The sequence below is a fragment of the Neltuma alba genome, unplaced genomic scaffold (assembly GCF_004799145.2).
Source record: "Neltuma alba isolate B1F8T4 unplaced genomic scaffold, ASM479914v2 tig00011342_pilon, whole genome shotgun sequence".
In the NCBI taxonomy this organism is placed as follows: Eukaryota; Viridiplantae; Streptophyta; class Magnoliopsida; order Fabales; family Fabaceae; genus Neltuma; species Neltuma alba.
In genome coordinates, this window is record NW_021636043.1 from 396,314 (window position 1) to 419,068 (window position 22,755).

The 22,755-nt window shown below is 34.4% G+C and overlaps 3 protein-coding genes across 5 annotated transcripts; 2 read left to right on the forward strand and 1 right to left on the reverse strand.

Moving 5' to 3' along the window:
* The first annotated feature begins 1,853 nt into the window (after nucleotides 1-1,853).
* On the forward strand, nucleotides 1,854-10,143 carry LOC114712281 (uncharacterized). Of its 2 annotated transcripts, none has more exons than XM_028896790.1 (6): nucleotides 1,854-2,639; nucleotides 6,176-6,231; nucleotides 6,551-6,841; nucleotides 8,152-8,443; nucleotides 8,882-9,078; nucleotides 9,713-10,143. In XM_028896790.1, the coding sequence occupies exons 1-6, from the start codon at nucleotides 1,902-1,904 to the stop codon at nucleotides 9,864-9,866; spliced, it is 1,728 nt and encodes a 575-aa protein (XP_028752623.1). In that variant the 5' UTR covers nucleotides 1,854-1,901; the 3' UTR covers nucleotides 9,867-10,143. The 2 variants fall into 2 exon arrangements, with proteins under 2 accessions (XP_028752623.1, XP_028752624.1); XM_028896791.1 differs by having other exon boundaries at nucleotides 6,611-6,841.
* A 2,752-nt stretch (nucleotides 10,144-12,895) lies between these two features.
* On the forward strand, nucleotides 12,896-15,362 carry LOC114712282 (protein THYLAKOID ASSEMBLY 8-like, chloroplastic). 2 transcript variants are annotated; one of them, XM_028896792.1, is made up of 3 exons: nucleotides 12,896-12,978; nucleotides 13,498-13,988; nucleotides 14,444-15,362. In XM_028896792.1, the coding sequence occupies exons 2-3, from the start codon at nucleotides 13,611-13,613 to the stop codon at nucleotides 14,831-14,833; spliced, it is 768 nt and encodes a 255-aa protein (XP_028752625.1). In that variant the 5' UTR covers nucleotides 12,896-12,978; nucleotides 13,498-13,610; the 3' UTR covers nucleotides 14,834-15,362. The 2 variants fall into 2 exon arrangements, with proteins under 2 accessions (XP_028752625.1, XP_028752626.1); XM_028896793.1 differs by lacking the exon at nucleotides 12,896-12,978 and adding an exon at nucleotides 13,005-13,168.
* A 634-nt stretch (nucleotides 15,363-15,996) lies between these two features.
* On the reverse strand, nucleotides 15,997-22,480 carry LOC114712278 (tyrosine--tRNA ligase 2, cytoplasmic-like). The gene is made up of 19 exons (XM_028896785.1): nucleotides 22,404-22,480; nucleotides 22,143-22,290; nucleotides 21,711-22,000; nucleotides 21,523-21,619; nucleotides 20,974-21,079; nucleotides 20,808-20,890; nucleotides 20,512-20,657; nucleotides 20,203-20,308; nucleotides 19,519-19,578; nucleotides 19,214-19,335; nucleotides 18,982-19,129; nucleotides 18,478-18,767; nucleotides 18,286-18,382; nucleotides 17,490-17,595; nucleotides 17,322-17,404; nucleotides 17,024-17,169; nucleotides 16,702-16,807; nucleotides 16,193-16,252; nucleotides 15,997-16,068 (listed from the first exon to the last, which is right to left on the reverse strand). Exons 1-19 carry the CDS (start codon nucleotides 22,475-22,477, stop codon nucleotides 16,048-16,050), a joined length of 2,289 nt encoding a protein of 762 aa, XP_028752618.1. The 5' UTR covers nucleotides 22,478-22,480; the 3' UTR covers nucleotides 15,997-16,047.
* Between the last annotated feature and the right edge of the window lie 275 nt (nucleotides 22,481-22,755).

A 22,755-nucleotide genomic window follows, 5' to 3' on the forward strand; every position in this document is an offset into this window, starting at 1 on the left:
TTATGAAATTTTTCCAATATTTTGAAAGTGTATATAAATCTTTATTCATGTTATACAAATATTTATTGTATATTTGAGATTTTATTTTCATCCATCTATTTGTTAGGTGACTATTAAGTTTGACTTTTAAATTTTTGTTTTAACCAAAATACCCCTCCTTAACATAAAAAATATTTAAACATTTATATTTGTCAAAAAAATAATTTTTGATACAACAAAAATAATGTCAATACATGTATTTTCAAATTTTTAATATGCATTAAAATTTATTAATTCTAATTATATTATAAAATTTTATAATTTTAATTTTTCACCTTATAATGAAACTTATTTATTTAAGTCTCTTTTAAATGGCTGGAAAATATATTAAATAAATATTTTTATCATATAATATAAATTGTCCAAGTTTAAGAGATTATAGAAATTATTAAATTTAAAATTTAAAATTTTTTAAAAAAATTTTGTCAAAAACATTTATAAGGTATTTACTTTATTATATATTTATTTAAATAATTAATCAAATTTCTATTCAAGATTTTTATGTCTACATTTTTAATTAATCAGATTAATTAATTTTCCATCAATATGATAAAAGTACTAAACAAATAAATATTTATAAAATAAAAAATAAATTAAGAAAAAAATTTTAAATTCTTTAAAACCTTTTAGTCAAAATTTAGGAATTTAGTATTATGAAGAAAAAATTAGTAAATAAAAACTATTTTAATACAAATTCTAATTAAAAAATATATTTTTAGAATATTTTTAACGAAGTTAACTGTTTAGATTTAAGTGTATGATTTTAAAATAGAAAGAAAACTAGTATAATTAGGATAAAATATAAAAGAGATCAAAGTATTTTACTCAAAAATAAAATAGATTTTACGGGTGGTTTCGTCACTCCGGCTGAAAATCTGTACCCCGGCCCACTGGGCCCACTAATTAATTCGTTCCAGTGTGTTTTAGATACATTTTTTTCCACGGAAAAAAATGTATATTCCGGTATGTTGGTTTTGAAAGTTTCAAAAATAATTCTTTTGGAATTGGAAAGAAAAAATTTGAGAAAGGACTATGTATGCCCTTGACCTCTTCTTGTGCATTCCACTGAGCCTCGCACTCAAACTTCTTCCCATTTCCATAAATTCCCTCCACAAAAGCTAAACCCCTCCGATTTCATCGTCCATCTCATTCACCCATCCATTTCCGCTCCTTGTTGTCTTCGCTGTAACTTCTTCTCTCTTCCTCGTTCTTTTCTTGATCTTCTTCTTCTTCCTCGTCCTCTCCTCTTTTCATTTCATTCTGATTCTGTTTCCATTTCATGTGACTAGCTGGCAATTTCTCTATCTTATTCCGGAAATGGGTTCCGAGGTTGAAAGCAATCCGAATCCTCCGGAGTTGGACAAATTAGCCGAGCAATCACGCTCACCTCTAACATCAACAGAAATAGATGAATCATCGGCGACCAAGAATGACGACGTCCATCCTCGCCTTGACGTTGTTTCCGCCGATACTCACGCCAACAGATCAGCCAATACTCACTCTGAAACCACTATCACTGACGAAACAGAACGAATTGCCCAATCTCATTCCGAGAATTCTCTAGCATCGACGACCGAAGACAGCGATGTTCGGCCAGATCGTGACGATGTTATCGCCGATGATAAAATTGATCTCACAAAAGAACGAGCGGAGGGTTTGAATTCTCCACCGTCAACGACTCAAAGAGATAACGTTCCTCCTGAGCGTGATCATGTTTCCGCTGATGGTGAAATTAATCTGCAAGACGAACAAACGGAGAATTTGAATTCGGCGACCAAAACAACGACGTTTCTGGCACCAATCATAATACTAACGGCCATTTGCGATTTGTGCTGCCTCATTCCAATCTTCCGAAGCCACAAATGCCTCCAGGGATAGAAAATCTTCCTTCAGCAAAAAATGACGACACTACGAGTTTCTCCACCGTCGACATGCCGGCCATCGGAAAGTTCATTCGACAGCGTACGGTGGCGCTTGCGAGAGGGATTTCGTCTTTAATGGACGACAACGATGAGGGATCGAAGAAAAATAATAATCGGAGTGTCACGGAATTCAATCTTTCTGGTCTCAGGGTCGTGGTGAAGGAAAAAACTAGCGACGAGCTGGTAATGAAAGGAAGAATAAGCTTCTTCTCGAGGTCGAACTGTAGGGACAGCACGGCGGTGCGTAAGTTCTTTAGAGAGATGGGCCTGAAATATGTGGAGATCAACATCGATGTGTACCCGGAGAGAGAGAGTGAGCTGAGAGAGAGGACGGGTACTACAGCTGTGCCGGCGATATTCTTCAACGAGAAGCTGTTTGGGGGATTGGTTGCGTTGAATTCTCTGAGGAACAGTGGGATTTTCGAGCAGAAGTTGTGGAAGGAGGTGATGACCGTGAGATGCCCCGATCACGCGCCCGCACCGCCAGTGTACGGTTTCGATTATGCAAACTTGGATGATCAGATGGACGAATTGGTGGGATACGTGAAGGTTCTGAGGCAGAAATTACCCATTCAGGACCGCGTGATGGCTATGAAGATGAAAATCATTCATAACTGCTTTTCTGGGGCAGAGTTGGTGGAGGTGCTCATTCACCACTTGGACTGCGGCCGTAAGAAGGTGCGCTACGCATGCCTCATGCTTAGTACTTTTCTATTCCTCTGTTATTTTTGCCTGGGTCAATTCTGGTTCTGTGAATGAATTTTTGGTTAATTTAATTTACTTTAATTAATATACATAAACTTCCATCAAACTACTAAAATGAATATCTGACGTTTAAAATTATGCATAAATTATTTTCTTACCTATGATAAGCCTAATGTATGTGTTTGGAAACTTGAAGTAATATGAAGTATATTTATTTATGTTAAAAATGGTTATTATTACAACTTTAATAAAATTGATAAAAAATAATGAATTTTTTCCCCCGAGGCTCAACATAAACAGTAGGAATAATGACACGCACGAGGGTCTGGTGAATAATGACACCGGAGCGGGAAATGGGAGTTTCAAAACTTGAAGCAACATAATTTAGTTTCCACACATGTACAAGTAAAAAATTTACCTAACTTCCTATCTTATTATCTCATCGTTGAACGATTTTTTTCACCTGTTTTGTACTTTTGAACTGCCTCGATTACAATGGGAATGATAGTTGGATCCTTTGTAAAGAAATTATTAATACTTTCATCACTATTAATGGACTATACTGTTGTTGCCATTATCGAAAAAGGTATTTATTTCAAAAGATCAAAGTATTTATAATTTTCTTAGAAAGAACCCTCAAACGACATTATCCTGATTATATCTCTTTGTTGTTTCATTTTTGTAATTAAGGGGAAGAGAATGAGGCATGGATTTTCCCCCTTTTACTGTATGATGTATAGGGTCTGTTTGGTTTAATAGGAAGATAGAGAGTTTAATGGAGGAAAAAGAAAAGGAAGAGAGTGGAGGAGTTTTAATATTATCTTGTTTAGATTTATTAAAAAAAAGAAGATAGGAGGAGTTTTAATGTTACCTTGTTTGGCTCATGAGGAGAAGGGAAGAAAAATATTTTAATATGGATAATTTTACCTTTATTTTATTTAACGATATTTCTTCAAATTTTATGGAATGTTTAATCAAATAGAATTATATATAACATTTAATATATAAAAATATATTCTATAATATTTTGTCAGCAAAAATTATATTTTATGCTTATATTTACAATATATAATACTCCTCCGGTCCTTAATGTAAGACCCATTTAACTAATTTGATTAAATTAAGGAAGTTAGGTAAGTTAGTTAATAAAGAAAAGTGACACATTTTTCCTAAAATACCATAATCATCTTTTTTAATATCTCCTCTCCCTCTTCTATTTGATTATGGTTGAGGGAGTATCTATAGTGGTAATTTAGATAAAATTGATAAATATGATAAATGGGTCTTATATTTAGGACCAAAACCAACTCAAAAATTGGGTCCTATATTAAGGACCGGAGGAGTAATTATTATTATATGTTTTAATTCTTATCTGATTGTTATTTTATTGGCTTTTAATTGAACTCTTCAAAATATAACATGGACAATCCATTTGTTATTTTATTGACTTTGTGTCGGGATGGGAAAGGAGAGAGTAGTGTCTGCGTTCAGAGAGAAGAAGGGAAGGGCTTAGGATGATACAAAGATATTAAAAATAAAAATAGACATAATAGTCATAACATAACAAAATATTACCCTCTCCCTCAAAATCCTCTAATTTTGGAGAGGAGAGTTAGGAGGGGAGGGAAAGGAAAATTTTATAAAATTTTTCCTCCCCTTCTAAAATTTTTATGTTGCCACACAAACAAAAAAAGATCAAAATCCACCATCATCCCTCCCCTTTTCTCCAAATCCTTCATACCAAACGTAGACTTAGTGTTGAATATCCATCGGACTAGACGTTAGAAAAGGGAAGGAATGAAAAAGCAACAGAGAATTATATATACGTGCACACACAATTTTTGTTTCTTTTTAATTAGATGATGCTGTAGAATAAGATAATTCAAATAAATGAGGTATAATATAAATATCAGTTATCACAAGTTAATGTTACTGATTGTTCTCATTATATCGTATTTTTCTATCTCTCAGTGGTAGGTATGTCACGGAAACTTCCTGGTGTCCTGAAGCTTGTGTATTGTTGTTGTTTTCTATAACGTTCACTCTTATTATCACCCCACATGGCGATGTCATGCAAATAGTCGTTTGTTTTGGTCTCCTATTCGAAAAAATAATTGTTAAGCATAGAGAGTCCTGGTTTCTTAAATATACTCTTTAGGGAAAATACTTAACTTTAAAAAATATAAAAATATTGAATATTAACTTGCAAAAAATATAAAATTATGAAGTATAAAATTTTTTATATTTAATACATAAAAAAATAAATAATATTAAAAATAAGAGAGAATAACTGTGCGTGTATTTATGATTTAAATGATGACATGTATTTCATGATTTCTTGCACTTTAAGTTTGCCACTCCATTAATATATTTTTCAGATTTTAAAAGGGGCTATCGTGGAGCAACCACAAACCTTCACATGCTTATTTTCTTTCTTTAATGCCCATTGCACTAGCATCGGTTTCTGACTTTTCATTTTTATGCGCGTCTTCTGTCTTTCTCTTTCAATTTATGCACCAAAAAATGAAAACGAAATCCCAATGATGACCTTTGCCTAATGCCTATTCTAAGCAAGTGGGGCCATACATCGTCAATTTCTTTTAGACAAACATTGTAACTAACAATTAAAATTTTGACTTTTTTTAATAAATTTTTATGGAACGTATAAAATATAGATACAAATTAGAACTCTTAGATTTTTTTTTTTATATTGTTTGACTTTTGACTACACATTGCTGTAATTTTATATTAATGCTGATTATTGAAAAAGAAATTGTAGTTGATATTTTTTTTATTTTATATACTTAAACATATATACACACACAAACATATCAATATTAGATTTAAACATAAAATCTTTTAAGCATGATAGGTGATACTGTTATTAGAGGAGTTTGCTGTTAAAAATTATAATCAATACTTGAAAACTATTTTATCTCTTTAAAAATGAAAATTATGCATGGCTCTACGTTAACGCTAATATTGCTATTTGTTTATTTTTTATTTTTATCTTTTATTTAAAAAAAGTTTTCAATACATCTCTAACCATTTGAATCCTTATTAATTATTAGTCATCTCATTCTGAATTTGTATATCATTTTGTTTGTAAAATATGAGGTTGAAAAATATTTTTATGTAAGAAAATAACTTTCTCAGTGTCTCTTCATCCACCCTGCTATGTTCCACTCTCCTAAATTTTCGACTTCCTCTTTCTTCCTGTGCCACCTTATTCTTTGTCCATCACTTCGAGTCCAGTAAATTCCAAGTGCTAACAAAAACTAAAAGCAAGCTGTTTTTTTCCCCAAGAAACCTTAATCACGATCCAACCATAGATATCCATCTCTTTTTAACTTCTAGAGCTGACCTTGCCAGCAGTAATGGTAATTTCTTAATATTCTGTATCGGTTGAATGTGACACTTTGAAATAAAAATGTTTCCGGTATTTGTGTGTTCAACAGTGAAATCTGTAATGTTTCCACTAAGTGTTTGTCTTCGAAACTTATCATCAGGCGGTTGAGATCGGAAAGCAGTTATCCAAGAAGCATTTCATTCATCGTGTTTTCGGGTAAGAGAATAACTTTTAAAGTTAGTGACGTACTAGTAAAAAGATTAAATCTAAGGACTATTAAAATTTTCAAAGAAAATATAATTAGTATTTCTTCTTTAGCAAGTAACTAACATGGGCCTCCGGTATTTGCACGTGTACCAGGCCCAAGTGTTCTCAGCCTGTGAACAGTGTTCTTCACTGTTTTTTTTAATAATTTATATTGATGTTTACTATAAACTTGTCTCTAATGCTACAGTATAACCATGCGCTATCACATTTCGATTGAAAAATATAATAACAAATGTATAAATAATACATACAAGTTTTTCCTATGTAGTTATATGACGCACTATTCTTTAGGAGGTTCCTTCATGTCCATGTCAACTTTCAAATGTAGGGAAAATGATTTTGAGGATGGAAACCACCTCTACCGTTTCCTTGAGCATGAACCATATGTCACCGGTTGCTTTAATTTCCGGACCATCACAAATGATAATGAACCAAAACCTGCAGTTGCAGTATGCCAAAGACTTACCAAGTTCATGTCTGCCATTCTCGAGTCTTATGCTACTGATGACAGGCGATACCTTGACTATTCAGCCATTGGCAAAAGCGAAGAATTTCGCAGGTAGGATATTAGTTGTATGGTTCAGAATGGAATTGAATGGTTTATTTTGGTGAATAATTTGTATCTGCGTGAAATGTGGTTTTGGTTAACATGTATAATCGCATAGTATGCTGCATCTAGTATCTTGACTCTGAAGTCACGTACTCACTAATTGTTCCTAACAGACACATTGACATTTGATACTACAAAATGAAATGTTCGTCTATATATGTAGATGTATTGCATGATGCTTAATATAATTCAGTGACATGAATCAGACACGGATATGCCTTTCTTTTGTCCATTTCCTCAGCGGTTTCCTGCTGATTTTCTGGATTTCATTTTCCCTCACAAGATTTTTGAGTTCAAATCCCGTGTTATTTATTTAAGAATGAACAATGAATAAATTAACCTCTTCTCTGTCTAATACCGGATTTCCAGAGCTTTTGAGCATTCATAAACAACCAGTTGTTGGTGTTCGCTTTAAGACAGCATTAAATTGGCAATCAAAATTTGATGCTAAACTCGTCACTTCGAATATTACAACCTTTCCGTAGGCTGTTTTTATTCTAGGCAGTACTTTCTGAATTTAATTTTGATTTCGAACTCTTTTCTCGAATTTATTAATCATAGATGCTCCTTTTCACACTTGAACTTATATTTTCCTCCAATTCTATGTTTTGTGCTTTTGCAATTTGAAGGTCTCTTCTAGTCCATTCCGAAAAGTGCCTGGATTTTGGGGAAAGTAGTGTGATATTCGTTTGGGTTGATGATGAGGGGATAATGGAGGGAAGAGAAAGGAAGGTGAATAATTTAATCATTTCCCTTCTTTGATAGTTATTCGCTCTTATATTCTCTCATTCCTACAACTAGGGGGGTTCTGGAGGGAAAAGCCTCTACGAACAAGTAGAATTATCACTCAACCTTTGCTTCCCATCTTTCTCTCCCCTTGCAAAAAACAGGAAACCTTGACTGTTCTTTTCACTTTATTGAGACACTTCCGCTGCTTAAAGAAGATAGATGGCTTATTGAAGTCCCTGCAAGGAACCTGAGTTCTTCTGTGTTGCCTGTGTCAGTTTTATGGTGGCTGTATCGTTTACCTTTTATCAAGCAGAGACTCAGACACACTACCACGTTTTTTTTCTGCATGACTCAAAAGATATGCTTGGCACATGGCATACAATTATACCTCGTAACATGTCTTAGTAGAACTTCTCATTTCATTTAAACCAAGAAGGTGGCTTTGGTTATTGAGAAATTGAAATAATGCGTACTCTCATGGGAACTTCCAACGTCTAATTGGGGTCTATTCCTCTTTTTCCTAACTGCAGGTATGTAATTGCGGCCCAGGATCTTCAACGAATTAACGTCGGGGAACTGTCAGAAAACGAGAGGCTTGCTTTCTTCATGAACTTGTACAATGCCATGGTCATCCATGCTCTTACCAGAGTAGGGTCTCCGCAGACAGTATTGGACAGGAATTTCTTCTACTCTGATTTCCAGTATGTGGTTGGAGGGCTCCCTTATTGTCTCAACTCCATTAAAAATGGTATCCTCAGATGTAATCAGAGGGCACCGTATTCTTTGATGAAGACCTTTCGTTCAGGACACAAGCAATTAGAGGTAAACAGTGTTCAATTATAAATTCCTCATTGTCTTCACAGGGTTTTAAAATTCTAAATTTGATCCTCCAAAGTGTATGGATCTCAATTTCGTTTGGCAGTGAACTTTTCTCAATGGAGTTATTTTTTCCCCCTTTTTCGGTTTATTTGTTAAACTGACCTGAATCTTGGGTACTGACTCGCTTTTACGTCATTTTGACAAACGGAAGGACTTAACAACATTGTGAGGCTTTCGGAGGTCAAGGATCTCATTGAGAATTTCTCAAGGATGCCTAATTTCTGGAATTTTTTCTTTATAAAAAAGAAAAAAAGCTACAATTTATGTTCCTATCTGCGGACTTTAACGCACCCTGAAGTTTTAGTGTGTTTCTTGGTCCTTCGTTTGTACAATCTGATTGAGTACGAAGAAAGGTTACTAACTTGTTCCAGCAAATTGCAGTTTGCCCTCGTCAAGATGAATCCATTAATTCACTTTGGGATTTGTAACGGCACAAAGTCGAGCCCAAAGGTGAGGTTCTTTTCACCTCAAGGAGTTGTAGAAGAACTAAGACGTGCTGCAAAAGAATTCTTCCAAGAAGGTGGCGTAGTAGTGGATCTGGAGAAGAGGACTGTTTATCTCACTCGAATTATCAAGTTGTAAGCATTTGAAAGCCCCTTTTAACCATTCATTTGCATTTAGTCTGGAACTCTAGTTTTCTGGGTAGAGACATAGAGAACGAAGATCTATAACGCTGTGTGTATAAAATAAATTTTTTAATACAGATTTTGAGAAAATTAAAGGTGGAGAATTCAAACTTTTTGGAAAAAGGTGCACTTTTTGCGTTACTCTGGAACTCTAGTTTTGCACATTAAAAAATGAGGGCGCAGCCCTTTTTTAAGAGCCTGGTACTAAATGTTTTCTGGCCAACAGTACTTCATGCTTGAAAGTCGATACATGCCTCATTTAAACTTCACATAAATCATATGAATGTTTCTAATTTCAAAATTTATACAACTATCTTTTGGAGGGCTATATAATTTCATAAGAACTGAGGTATTTTGTTTTTTGTTCTCTAGAGAGGGGATTGCTTGGATTTTGAAAATAGACCAAGATCTGCGTAATTTAGCAAAATTTAGGAAAGATCCATTATTTTAATTTGGTATGGAAAACAAATGAGAAGTCTAAATAGTTTCAACAAAATCTAGATTAAAAAAAATCCATGCAGTTTAGTCTAATTGAAGCCTAATTCTTTAACTTGGTTTGGATTGTAACGAAAATCCTATTTGCCAGGTATGATATGGATTTTGGACAAGGCAAAGACATTCTGAAGTGGGTAATCCATTACTTGGATCCAACTAAAGCGGGCTTCTTGACACATCTCTTAGGTGATGGTGGCCCTGTTCACATCTCGTATCAAAACTATGATTGGTCAATAAATTCTTGACAACTGTAGTGCACCCATTTGATTCAGCTATTCATGGCTGCCTGAACTCATGGAGACTGGAGTGTTTATTGCCCCAGATTTTGAAATGTTGATCACAGTCCACATGGAGATTCTTTAGCTTTTTTTTTTTTTAGTTAGCCCAACAGAGAGACTTTAGAATTAATAAGATAGCAAAATAGGGAGTTTCTTTAGTTTGTTTCTCTATTCCTCCTTTCATATGTGCACATCTTTGGCGCTTAATTATATAGCATATAGCAACGGGGTTGGTGTGTGTACATGTTTAGGGTGCACATATGCAATTTTATTTGGCAATGTTTTAAGTTTTTGTCTTCGACAGGATTTTCTCTAACAAGTCTAATATACAAATTAGTTAGACATGTGCAATTGGCGATTCACGCATCCAAAATCGTTAATAACTAGACTACAGAACTTGTCATCATATATAGCCCATGTACAACCCATACAATTTACTATATATGCATCTAATATTCCATACAATCAATATACAACCAAAAAAAAAAAGACTAAGCAATAGTATGCATCTAATATGAGCAAGTTACAAAAGATAAACATGTAAAACTTATCTTCTGTTCTAATCTTGTTAATTATAGAAAGTGTTCTGACCAATTTTATGTTTCTCTCTCATCAGAATATGGCTCCAAACTTTGAAAATATTGTAAATTCAAAAACCTTTAGGTAAGCAACATTCTAAGAAAATTTCAATGTCTAAACCAAAAATAGGATATTTATAAAATATTATTACCTTGTCAAATGAGGTAGTGATGCCCTTAGTGATGATATCATACAAATACATCATCACATGATATTTGCATTCAAAACTTTTTGATTGTTTATGGCACTTGAATGTACAAAAATAAGAATAATCAAATTAAAAAAAGTCAATAATATAATTAATTTAATCATTATTTAAAATTAAAATACTTATCTTCAAAAAGACCCAGTTGACATCACTTTGACTATTCTTTCTCACCAACTTACAATGCACCATCTATTGTCAAATACTTGTAAGAAAATAATATTCTAATAATATAAAATAAAATTACACATAATACGTATGTTTCAAAAACTCTTCGTGTCTTCACTCACTCCCCATTGTAAAGAACAAAACCGATATAGAGTATGCTCACATGGGCAGATAACAGTGAGCCTCCAATAATTACTAAAATATGAGATTATATTAATATCATGTCATTAAGAAAATTTTTACTTAACTAAAAAATGAATTAGAATTAAATACCTTTCAATAAATGGTACAAACCAACACTTTTTATTTCTTTCTTGAATTGCACCCCCAATATAGGACGTTATCTCACTTACACTACTGTTTCTAGACAATTAGATAGGATATGGGTACAAGAATCTGTAATAATTAATGTTACCCAATTTTTCGCACATATTGTGGAGATACCTATGATAATTTTAAATAAGTTAGTCAAAAATAAAAAAATTATAAATGTTCAATTAAAAAAAGACCATACTTACATAAGAAAAAATTGAATTATTGATATGTTTAACCAATCAAGAGAAATGATGTTAATAACATCCTGCTTGAAGACTCTTAATTGAAAAGAAAAGGGCGCTCCACAATCTCCTTCCTTATATTTAATTCAATGAAATCATCCATGTCAACAACAACAAAAGCCAATCGCCTCCAGCCATTTTACTTGGTTTTGGCATTAGCTTCAGTTGCATGTAAAGAATTTGAACCCAAAAAATCTTTCGACTGTTGTAACTAATAAAAAAATTAAAAATGTATACCATTTTAACTGGGGAATGAAAGAAAATTATAACGTTATTCATACATCAACTGCAACTTTAGAGATTAGCCTTCCTAGACAAAAAATAAAATTTTGTGTAGCTCTTACTATTTTTACCTCATCATTAGAAAATGGTATTAAGGCAGTAGTGTCTACAGCCTTTTCAATTACTACCTTTACTTGAAACTATGTAAAGCCCAAAAACTTGTAAAAGGAACTTTTTTTTTAATTAAAACCATTTAATAAAAAATTGTGGGCCATTTGGAGGCCCTCAGCTAACATTATGGCAACAAGTTCTCTAAGATACTGTTCGGTACAAGAGAAATAGAGAAGAGGGATGGGGAAGGAAAATTTTAATAAACTCTGTTTAAAAAATTGGAGAAGTGGGGTTTTGAAATTTTAATAAAGAGAAGAAGTAATATAAAAAAGTAATAAAAATTAATTAAAATCTTTTAACTCTATTTTTTAATTTTGTAAATTGAGCTTATTAAAATTTTCCCTTTCCTCCTTTCCTCTTATTTTCCTTCATACTAAATGGACCCTAAAACCTGACGCCATAATAAAGCCAAAAATGTTTAAAAAAAATTGTTAATGACCCACTTAAAAAATCAGTTATAATGTAACTATAATACTATTGTCTTTTAATTTTTTTATTTAATTACAATTTTCACATGTTATATTTAAAATAGATTTATTTTTGTAATTTAATTTTAAAAGGTTAGGATTTTTTAATTAAATATAGCATCTGTTGTGTACAAAACTGATTCTATAATTTTTTATCATGGCATTAGTTTAAAGTACACTAGATCGAATAATATTATAAACTCAATCATCAGTTTCAAGTGTTTATAGAACTAAAACCAAAATATAAATTACGGAGTCAATTATACTTAGAATATAAACAAAAATATGTCATATATATTACTACTTCAATTTATAAAAATTATTGTCAAAACTCATACTATTACAGTCAAAACTTATACTAATATTGTAATAGGTTCTTATTTATAATTTTTTTATTTTGACAGTCTTTTTTTATGATTTTTTCTAAAACATCCGGTTTTACTTGTATGTTTTATTTTCTAGAACAAGGTTGATGCTCCTTGTTGACCAAAAATAAAAACACAAAAACAAAAACAAAAAAACCCGACGCTCCTTAAAACCCTGAATCCATTTCCAAATTTCTTCCACTTCGGTTACGGACTCACGGCGTCGTCACTGTCTCCGGTCCCGTGGACATTTGCGTATTATGTGCGCGTATGTTCTCCAATCGATTTTGCGCGTTTCACTTCCATTTATATCTCGATTTCTTGCCGTTTCTTTGGTCTTTTAAGGTAACATTAGATTTCTCGACCTTATTATTCATGTTCAATCAGGACCCATTCAATTCTTTCTTTTGAACTTTCATCTGGCGACTGTTATGGAGAGAAGCATGGGGTACATCTTGGTTTCTGTTACATCTGATACATTTTTGACAGTTTGAAATCCCTTCCCCCGGTTATGTTTGCAGTTGATTTCATCCTTGTGAGTTGAAACAGGATTATTGAAGCTTCTAGTTCTCTTTCTTTCGGGTTCCCCTTTAGCTTAAAATTGTCCTCTTATCTAATAGACAATGGGTTTATTTTGTTATGGCCATGTTATCTGCACCAGTTTTTTTTTCCCCCCTGCTCTGGTATGTCTTTGGTTAATTCGTCTGCTAGTTTCAGTGGACTGGTAGAAATTACGTTGTCATTAGTGTTCCCTTCCATAGTCATGTTTGTGCCGATAGTTGTCATTAGCATTTTTATTGCTTCACTCAAAATGGTTGAATTATAAATTAAAAACAAAATTGACTTCTTGTTTGTGAATTCCAGGATATTAAGTTTGCAATTGGAGTCCCGTGTATGTTCGTCCTCTTTCCTCAGTTTTGTTGAAGGAGGCTTCTGATCAGTTGTTAGGGTCACTAGAAAACATCCAGTTAATTCTTATGGCAAGTCGTGCCATTTCAAGATGGAAAATCCCTTACTTGTCTGCCATATTTGTTCGCAACATCATGAGAACTCCGACGCAAGAGTCTTTTTTGCCCAGTAGATCGATGATTCCACAAGTAGAATGCAGTTCAGATAAAACGATGTGGATTTTGAAGCAATATCACGATGGAAGGCCAAGAGGACCCCTTTGGAGAGGAAAGAAGCTTATAGGCAAAGAAGCACTTTTTGTAGTATTGGGTTTGAAGAGGTTTAAGAATGATGAGGAGAAGCTTCAAAAGTTCATAAAGTCTCACGTGTTGAGGCTTTTGAAGATGGACATGATTGCCGTTCTCAGTGAGTTGGAGCGCCAGGAAGAAGTTTCTTTGGCTGTCATGGTTTGTTTTCGTTCTGATTCTTATGTGGCTTCATCGTTTTCTTTCTAGTTAATAAACTTCATTATTTTTAGAATTTTAGTTAGTTCTTAACTGGTTCCCTCGTCTGGTCCCTTTTTGTCATTGGGTTATGATTTAGCTGACAGAAAGTAAATTTATCTTACAGGGGCGAATATCTCAATTGTTGACATGTTAAACGACTTCGGTCATACAAAACCGGAAGTGATTTAATCTTTAACTTGTTTGTTAAAATGCCCAAAGATGCATCCATGAAATCTTTACTTTCTTTGATGAACATCTTTAGATATAGTTTCTCGGTGTCATAAGAAAATCTTTAGCTTACACAACGATTTTTTTAGATTTAGTTTCTTTGATGAACACCTTTATGTTTTATGTTGGTATTTAATGCTAGCTATTCTTATATCCCTGAGCTTACAGATCCCTTAATGAATGTTTAGATGTTTAAGGTGATACAAAAACAAGATTGGTACAAGCCTGATGTATTCTTGTACAAGGACTTGATTATTGCATTAGCGAGGTCACAGAAGATGGATGAAGTAATGCAATTGTGGGAAAGCATGAAAAAGGAGAACCAGTTCCCTGATTCTCAGACATATACTGAAGTTATTAGGGGTTTCTTGAAGTATGGATCTCCTGCAGATGCAATGAACGTATATGAACACATGAAGAATTCTCCAGATCCACCAGAGGAGTTGCCATTCAGAATTTTGTTGAAAGGACTCCTTCCGTATCCGCTTTTGAGAAATAAAGTGAAACAAGATTTTGAAGAGATCTTTCCTGATCAGAACATTTATGACCCACCTGAAGAGATATTTGGGGTGCGCTGAGGTGTGGACTTTTTTCCTTCCCTTCCCTGCCCCTCTTCTATACTGTGTTGAAACAGAAGATGATATTGATTTTGAGCTGAGAATAGAGGTGCTCTGGCAGAATCTTCGCTTCACTTAGGTTAGTAATTCTGCCTTCTGCTACTTATCTGTTACCGTTGGGCCTTTCTGTTGGACACGGCAGTGTAACAAATTCACAGCCATGGCTTCTTCTGGCTTACATAGTCATATTTTAACAAAATCTTTTCATATACAGCAGAATTTGAATGAGAAATCTCTCTCCTTATTCATTGATGATGAGATCTGTATATAAATACTAGCAAGAGAGATGCTGAGCTAAATCTTGGCTTGAGACTCGGAAGCCAACATCTATTAATTTGAGGATGTCATTATCCCACTTGTTTTCATAGACATCTTAGTGTTTGAGTTTTGGTATGGATGCACAGATTGTTCGAGTATAAATTTTTTGTTGGCGACTCGTAAATATTTACTTTTTAATAGGAGTAAAATTTACTATGAGTTGATGGATTAATCAGGCCGGTTTTTTAGACTTGATAGTTCGATTATCAAATTTAAATTTTAGCAACTTGTGACCTACACTAATTTTGATGCTTCTTATTAATTTTACGAAAATTCACTGGCCCTTGTAATTTATCTCAATGTTAAATCAAGTCTGGAGTTTATTTTGTGTGAATATGGCCCTTCCACTCTAGTTGATTCAATATGAGAAAGAACATTACTCCTCTAATCCTAAATATAATACTCATTTTGTAGTATATTGCACTATAAAATAGGTTTTATATTTATGAGTATCATAATTTTAACTTGTTGAGATAGAATGGTAAGTTAATGTGAATGTGCACAACCTCCAATAACATAACATTGAACATGGAGGACTAAGAAGATGGATGCGTATGCAATTGTAACCCTGAGGACGCCATAAAAAGTAGCAGAATTCATCGCATCGTTGATTTTATGCCCACTAATACGGAGCTCACAAGGGCTTCTGCGGGGAAAACATGAAATGAAAGCAAACATTCTGAGCAAAATGTACCACCATACTCATTCAGAATGTATCTTAAACCAATAATTTACATAATTCTCTAGAGAGATGCCACTGTGTCTTACAATTAACAAGGTAGATCTGGTGATGCAAAATTTGGTGGCCGTTGAAAAATTAAATATACTGAAGTTGGAGTCCAAATTAGCGTATGGGATCATCTGGTGACTCTGTAAGCCTGCACACCAAACACCAATTCCCTTAAAAACGCAATGCAACAAGGAGGTCCCAAGAAGAGCAGAAATCGCTAGGCAGCATCGAAAATATTGTTTACAAGATATTTGAGTGGTTCCATCTCTCACCTTGACCTTTTCTAGAAGATCTCTAGCATTACTGTCCTTTTTGAAGTGTTCCCTGACAGGCTGCCCACACAAATGAAGACGTATTAGTTTGCACCATATACTAACAGCAGATAAAGTAAAAGCCATACGTTTGCAAACATTCTCAAACTTGCCAAACTATTTTACAAGTCTCAGCCCCATTGTCTAAAAATCACAAAATTGAAGTTAAAACAAGAATTATAACTTCTTGCCAAGTTTTTTACAAGTCAAAGCCCCCCAAATTTTAGGTTTAGTTAATACATACTATTTCTCCCAGATTAGCCGACTACACAGGGCCCTCTCTATATCTATGTATCTATCTCCCCACAAGAACGTGGCATCGATATATGGTTGCAAAATATAGCAAAATCGTTCATAACAACTCCGTTTGAAAACAAATGATACTCGTACAACCGAGCTGAAAATTTTGAAACTGTTTCAAAACCCGGAGGAGGAATATAGTGAGCACAAACTTGGGTAGAAAAAATTACCTCCAGAATTCGATTCAACAACTTTGCTAAAGCTGGTTTAAGATCAGCTGGATGTAGCTCCCCGCTTTCGTAGTCAGCAATAAGGTCCTCAAATCTCTTAAATGTCCTATATTAAAAGCAAGAATACAAATAATAAATCTTGAGAACCATCCAAGACCCAAGCAGTGAGAAAACAAACTCATGGGAACCAAAATAGTTCAAGTGGCAATTAACAAGAGGGAAAGTTTACATTAGGAGAACTAATAGAAGCCCACCCATCCACAAATGGAACCAGTAACCACTAACTACTTCAACAAAAGGCAGTAAAACTCAAAAAACTCACTTATTTCCACCATTCTCTGCACTGCGCTCCACTAAGAACTCACTAAATTGTGGCATAATAAGGTACTTTATGTACTCCAAGCACGGATTTCCTTCCACAATTTTTGGTGGACAATGAGCCTTCTCTATCTTCAGGTTCACTTCGGCCTATATTATCCAGGCAAAAAGTTAAAATGTCAGAATGAGTGCTGAATGAACAATTCAATTAAAAATGTTTAGTTTATTACACAATATAAAAGAATGGGACTACTCATCTTCACTTTTCTGTATGACAAATTTAACACCCTCCACCCACTTACCTCCTCATCATCCATGAATATGGATGATGATGGGTCACTTTTTGACATTTTCTCTTGCCCTTGCTGTAAACCGGGTAACATATCTGCAGATCAGCACCGAAACAATTATTAAGAGATATGTCCAACAAAAATACGAAACTGCTCAAGTAGGGAAAAAAAGGATGATACGATGTGACAAGATGATAGGCTTGTTCTTCCTCTTAATGTGATCACAGTGCTCTCTAGCGAGTACATTCACTTTGCGCTGATCCGTTCCCATTTGGCAGACGTCGGCCTATTTTAAGAGAAGAAATTAATGGAACATTCATTAACATATTTCAAGCAAAATGGAGAAGGCACTTTCAGAAAAGAAAATACGAGCTACATCAAAGATGAATACCGCGAGAAATGTAACAACATCCATGAATTTATTTACTAAAAACCAACAAAGGAAGAATGAAGTAATGCAGATCAATCATTGCATGATAATGCCAGAATGAAAACATAAAATCTCTAGCTCTGTAAGAAGAAGCCATTTACACAGTCATAACAAATAAGAAAAAAAAAAAAGAATCAAATTAAGAACTATGATAGAAAAATCTCAAGACCAAAGTACACTCGGGAAGGTTTTACCCGACAAACTCTCCCTTAGGCATTAAGGATGCAAACTATAACTCAATAGGAACCCTTTTAATATCTAGAAATTTCCACTTTTCTCCGTCAAGAATCATTGGTAGTAAACTAGGCATTTAAGGATCTAACAGTGTAAATATGATCTTGAAACGCTATGATTACTTATAAAACTATAATAATTGGGAATCTTTACATGGAAACAGCTCTTTTGGGGGGAAAAAAATCAACACTTATCACTCAATGTTGTTTAATTTAATTCTAGAATGACTTCGTACAAAGTCAGGAAATTAATATTAACGTATTGAATTAATATTATAATGGTGAGATGTTTACTAAAATATGAAGAGTGCACCTTGAGAAAAAATACGTCAGCACACTGCATGCATGGATAAATGATCTGGCCTACAGTTAATTCATCTTTTTCACTTCGTCCCATGATTTGACTACACCTGTTGTTGGGAAGACAGAAATCAAGAACAGCTTAGATGTGGGACACCGAATAAGTCATTTACTTAAGCTCTGAATGCACCAAACCAACAATTACCTGATTAACCTTTTAACATTGTTCTTTTGAGCTATATTCCATACAAGAGGCCAGTATTCATGAGCTCTTGCATTAATCTCCTTTGATGCCCATATGAAATCTACCTTTCCTCCATCTATGTCCATCCCAACAGCTTTCCAAATTTCAATTAAGTAACGGCCCACTACTTCAATCTTCTTCAAATCTCCTCCCATTTTATTATTTAACTTTGCAAACCAATCAGCAATCCATATCTTAACTCGACACCCAGCAGATGTCAGCTTGTTCACATTTATAGTCTTCATGACTCCCTGCGCAAGTGACAAAACCAAAGATTTGATTCCACTAAAAAGCAAGAATGCCGTCAATGTCAAGCGGTGCTCTTGCCATGCCTTTCTCCATTCAATTTATCCAATAGCCCAAAAGTGTAAGAAACAATACACTTTACCATTTTCCAACTACATTTTCAGATGATGAATTAATCAAAGCAAAGAAAACAGCAGACTATTCAGTAAATTTGGGTACCTGGGCAACGTGCATCCGACCAGAGGGTTCAAACCCATCATAGCAAACAGGCTCATGTTTCCCTGCCAGCAAATTTAGGAGCTCATCTTCTTGAATACACTCTTCTCCAACGCTCCTCACGATTTGAAACCTCTGTTCCAAACTCAATCTGTGGAGAACACTTAAAAATTGAGTATAAATAACAACTCCATGGAAATTTAAACCTGCAAGTTAAGTGGTCCAGAAAATTTACTCATCAGTTGTATTTGGATTTGAAGAGCCAGATGATTCTGCATTGTCTGAATTGGGTATGGACAAAGATTCCATAGCTTCTCGTGGTGGTTCTTTTGGGGTAGCCTTGATGGTATCCATATCCTAAAGTTGTAAAAATTTTGGTAAAGACGTGGGAAAAAAAATGTATAATGCATATTTGTGTAATATAAGTTTCTAGCCAAATGAATAGCCTGAAAGGTCTAGATAAGTATGCATGCTACAGGTCACGGCAGTTTCATGTTACTTGGAATTGGAATTCCATATTTTAGAGGTTCCATCACTCACCTTGACCCTTTTTAGAAGATCTTTAGCATACTTGTCCTTTTTGAAGTGTTCCCTGACAGGCTGCACATTTAAACAAAGAGGGATTCACCTTGCACCATATCGTAAAAGGAGATAAAGTAAGAGGTGTGCGTATGCACACATTTTCAAACAGGAAATATGTTATTGGTAAACTATTTTGCAAGTCTGAGCCCCTTGTCTAAAAGTCATAAAATCAAAGTTAATACAGATTACATATCCTAGGTTTACAGAACAAATAGACTTTATTCTTCCCCCTTTTTTTTTTTGTGTGGGGGGGGGGGAGGTTTTCTTTTTTTAAGAGTCCAAGATCTTTGGTGATGCTGCAGCTACTACCCCTACTCTCGCTCGCTCTTTAGTCTTTAATGCTATCTCCGGAAGTGTCTTCTTACAAAAGTTTTCTACACGTCAAAGCCCCCCCTCTAAAATTGATATATATTATCTCTCCAGGGTTAGCAGACCACATAGGTCTCTCTCTATATATATCTATCTATCTCAGCACAAGAACGTGGCATTGATATATGTTAGCAAAATATATGGCAAAGTCTTTTAGAATAAATCTGTTTAAGAACAAATAATACTTGTACAACCGAATTGAAAAATTTGGAACTCTTTTCAAAACTTGGAGGCGGAAAACATAATAAGCACAAACTTGGGTACAAAAATTACCTCCAAAAGTCTATTCAACGACTTTGCTAAAGCCGGTTTAAGATCAGCTGGATGTAGCCCCCCACTTTCGTAGTCAGCAATAAGCTCCTCAAAGCTCTTAAATGTCCTACATTAAAAACAATGATACAAATGATAGATCTTGAGAACCATTCAAGACCCAGGCAGTGAGAAAACAAACTCATGGAAACCAAAATAATTTAAGTGGTAATTAATAAGGGGGGGGGGGAGTTTACATGACGAGAACTAATAGGAGCCCACTCATCCCAAATGGAACCACAAACTGTTTCAACAAAAGGCAGCAAAACTTACTTATTTCCACCATTCTTTGCACTGCGCTCCACTAAGAACTCATTAAACGATGGTATGATAAGATTCTTAATGTACTCCAAGCACGGATTTCCTTCCACAATCTTTGGTGGACAATAAGCCTTCTTTATCTTCAAGTTCACTTCAGCCTAATATTATCCAAACAAGAAGTTCAAATGTCAGAATGGGAGTGCTGAATGAACAGGTGAATTAAAACCGATTATTTTATTACGGAATACTTGGGACAATGCATCTTCACATTTTCTATATGACAAATTTAACACCCTCCCCACGCTTACCTCCTCATCATCCATGAATATGGAAGATGATGGATCGCTTTTTGACATTTTTTCTCGCCCTTTTTGTAAGCTAGGTAACATATCTGTAAATCAACACCGTAACAATTATTAAGAGATATATCCAACCAAAATACAAAATTTCTCAGGAAAGGAAAAAGGATGATACAATGTGACAAGATGATAGGCTTATTCTTCTCCTTAACGTCATCACAATACTTTGTAGTGAGTTCGCTCACTTTACGCTGATCCGTTCCCATTTGGCAAATGTCGGCCTACTTTAAAAGAAGAAATTAATGGAATATTCACAAACATGTTTCAAGCAAAATGAAAAAATGTAGTTTCAGAAGAGAAACTGCAAGAAATGTACAAATGGAACCACAAACTATTTCAATAAAGGACAGCATGCTAAATAAACTATAAATTTAATATCTAGAAATTTCCATTTTTATGCTTCACCAATCATGGAAAAGTAAAAGTTGCTTATCAGACAATAATTGTACACTAGGCTTTTAAGGATCTAAAAGTGCAATTATGATCTTGAAACGCTATGATCGCTTCTAAAACTACAATAATTAGGAATGTATACATGGAAACAGCTCTTTTAAAAAATTTGACTTGGGACAGACAAAGTTAGACAATTGATATTAATATATTGACTTAATTTTATAATGGAAGCAGGCACCTTAAGATGTTTACTAAAATATGAAAAATGCACCTTGAGGATAAACACGCCAGCACACTGCATGCATGGATAAAAGATTTGGGCTCCAGTTAATTCATCTTGTTCGCTTCGTCCCATGATTTGACGATGCCTGTAGTTTGGAAGACGGAAATAAAGAATAACTTAGATGTCGGGTACCAAATAAATCATTGTTATGAATAATGCACCAAACCAACATTTACCCGTTTTCATCATTTACTTTGTTCTTTGGAGCTATCTCCAATGCAAGAGGCCAGTACTCACCAGCTCTTGCGTTAATCTCCTTTGATGCCCATACAAACTCTACCTTTCCTCCGTCCATATCCATCCCAGCAGCTTTCCAGATTTCAATGAAATAACGGCCCACTTCCTCAATTTTCTTCAAATCTCCTCCCATTTTATTGTTTAGCTTTGCGAACCAATCATCAATCCATATCTTAACTCTGCACCCTGCAGATGTGAGCTTGTTCACATTTATGGACTTCATGACTCCCTGCACAAGTCACAGAACAAAAGATTTAATTCTCCATTCAGTTTATCCAACAGCTTAAAAGTGTCCATTTCCCAACTACATTTTCAGATGATGGATTAATCAAAGTCAACTAAACTTCAGACTATTTGGTAAATTTGGGTACCTGAGCAATGTGCATGCGACCAGAGGGTTCCAACCCATCATAGCAGACAGGCTCAGGCTTCTTTGCCAGCAAATTTAGGAGCTCATCTTCTTGAATACACTCTTCCCCAACACTCCTCACGATTTGAAACCTCTGTTCCAAACTCAATCTGTGGGAGAACACTTGAGTAAAATAATTTGTGGATAATACTTGAAGTTTGAGTGAAAATAACAACTCCATGGAAAAATGAATGCCACAAGCTAAGTGGTCAAGGTAATTTACTGATTAGTTCGATTTGGATTTGAACTGCCAGATGATTCTGCGCTGTCTGAACTGGATACTAGCAAAGATTCCATAGCTTCTGCCTCCATTACTAGTGTTGAGATCAAGGGAAAATTATGTTAAACTGCCAAGGGAGATGATATTTATCTGAGAAGAATTTAAAAATTATAGTTATTTAGAAAGACGAAATGTCAAAACTTTACAAATACTAAATTGCCATAAAGCATCCAATTAAAACTTGCAACTCCTCTTACAATAAGGAAATAAATACCTCGTTAATCACTCAGATGAAACTCATCAAATAACAGGTAAAAAAGAAAGAAAGAAAGAAAGGAAGAAAGAAAGATTCAAG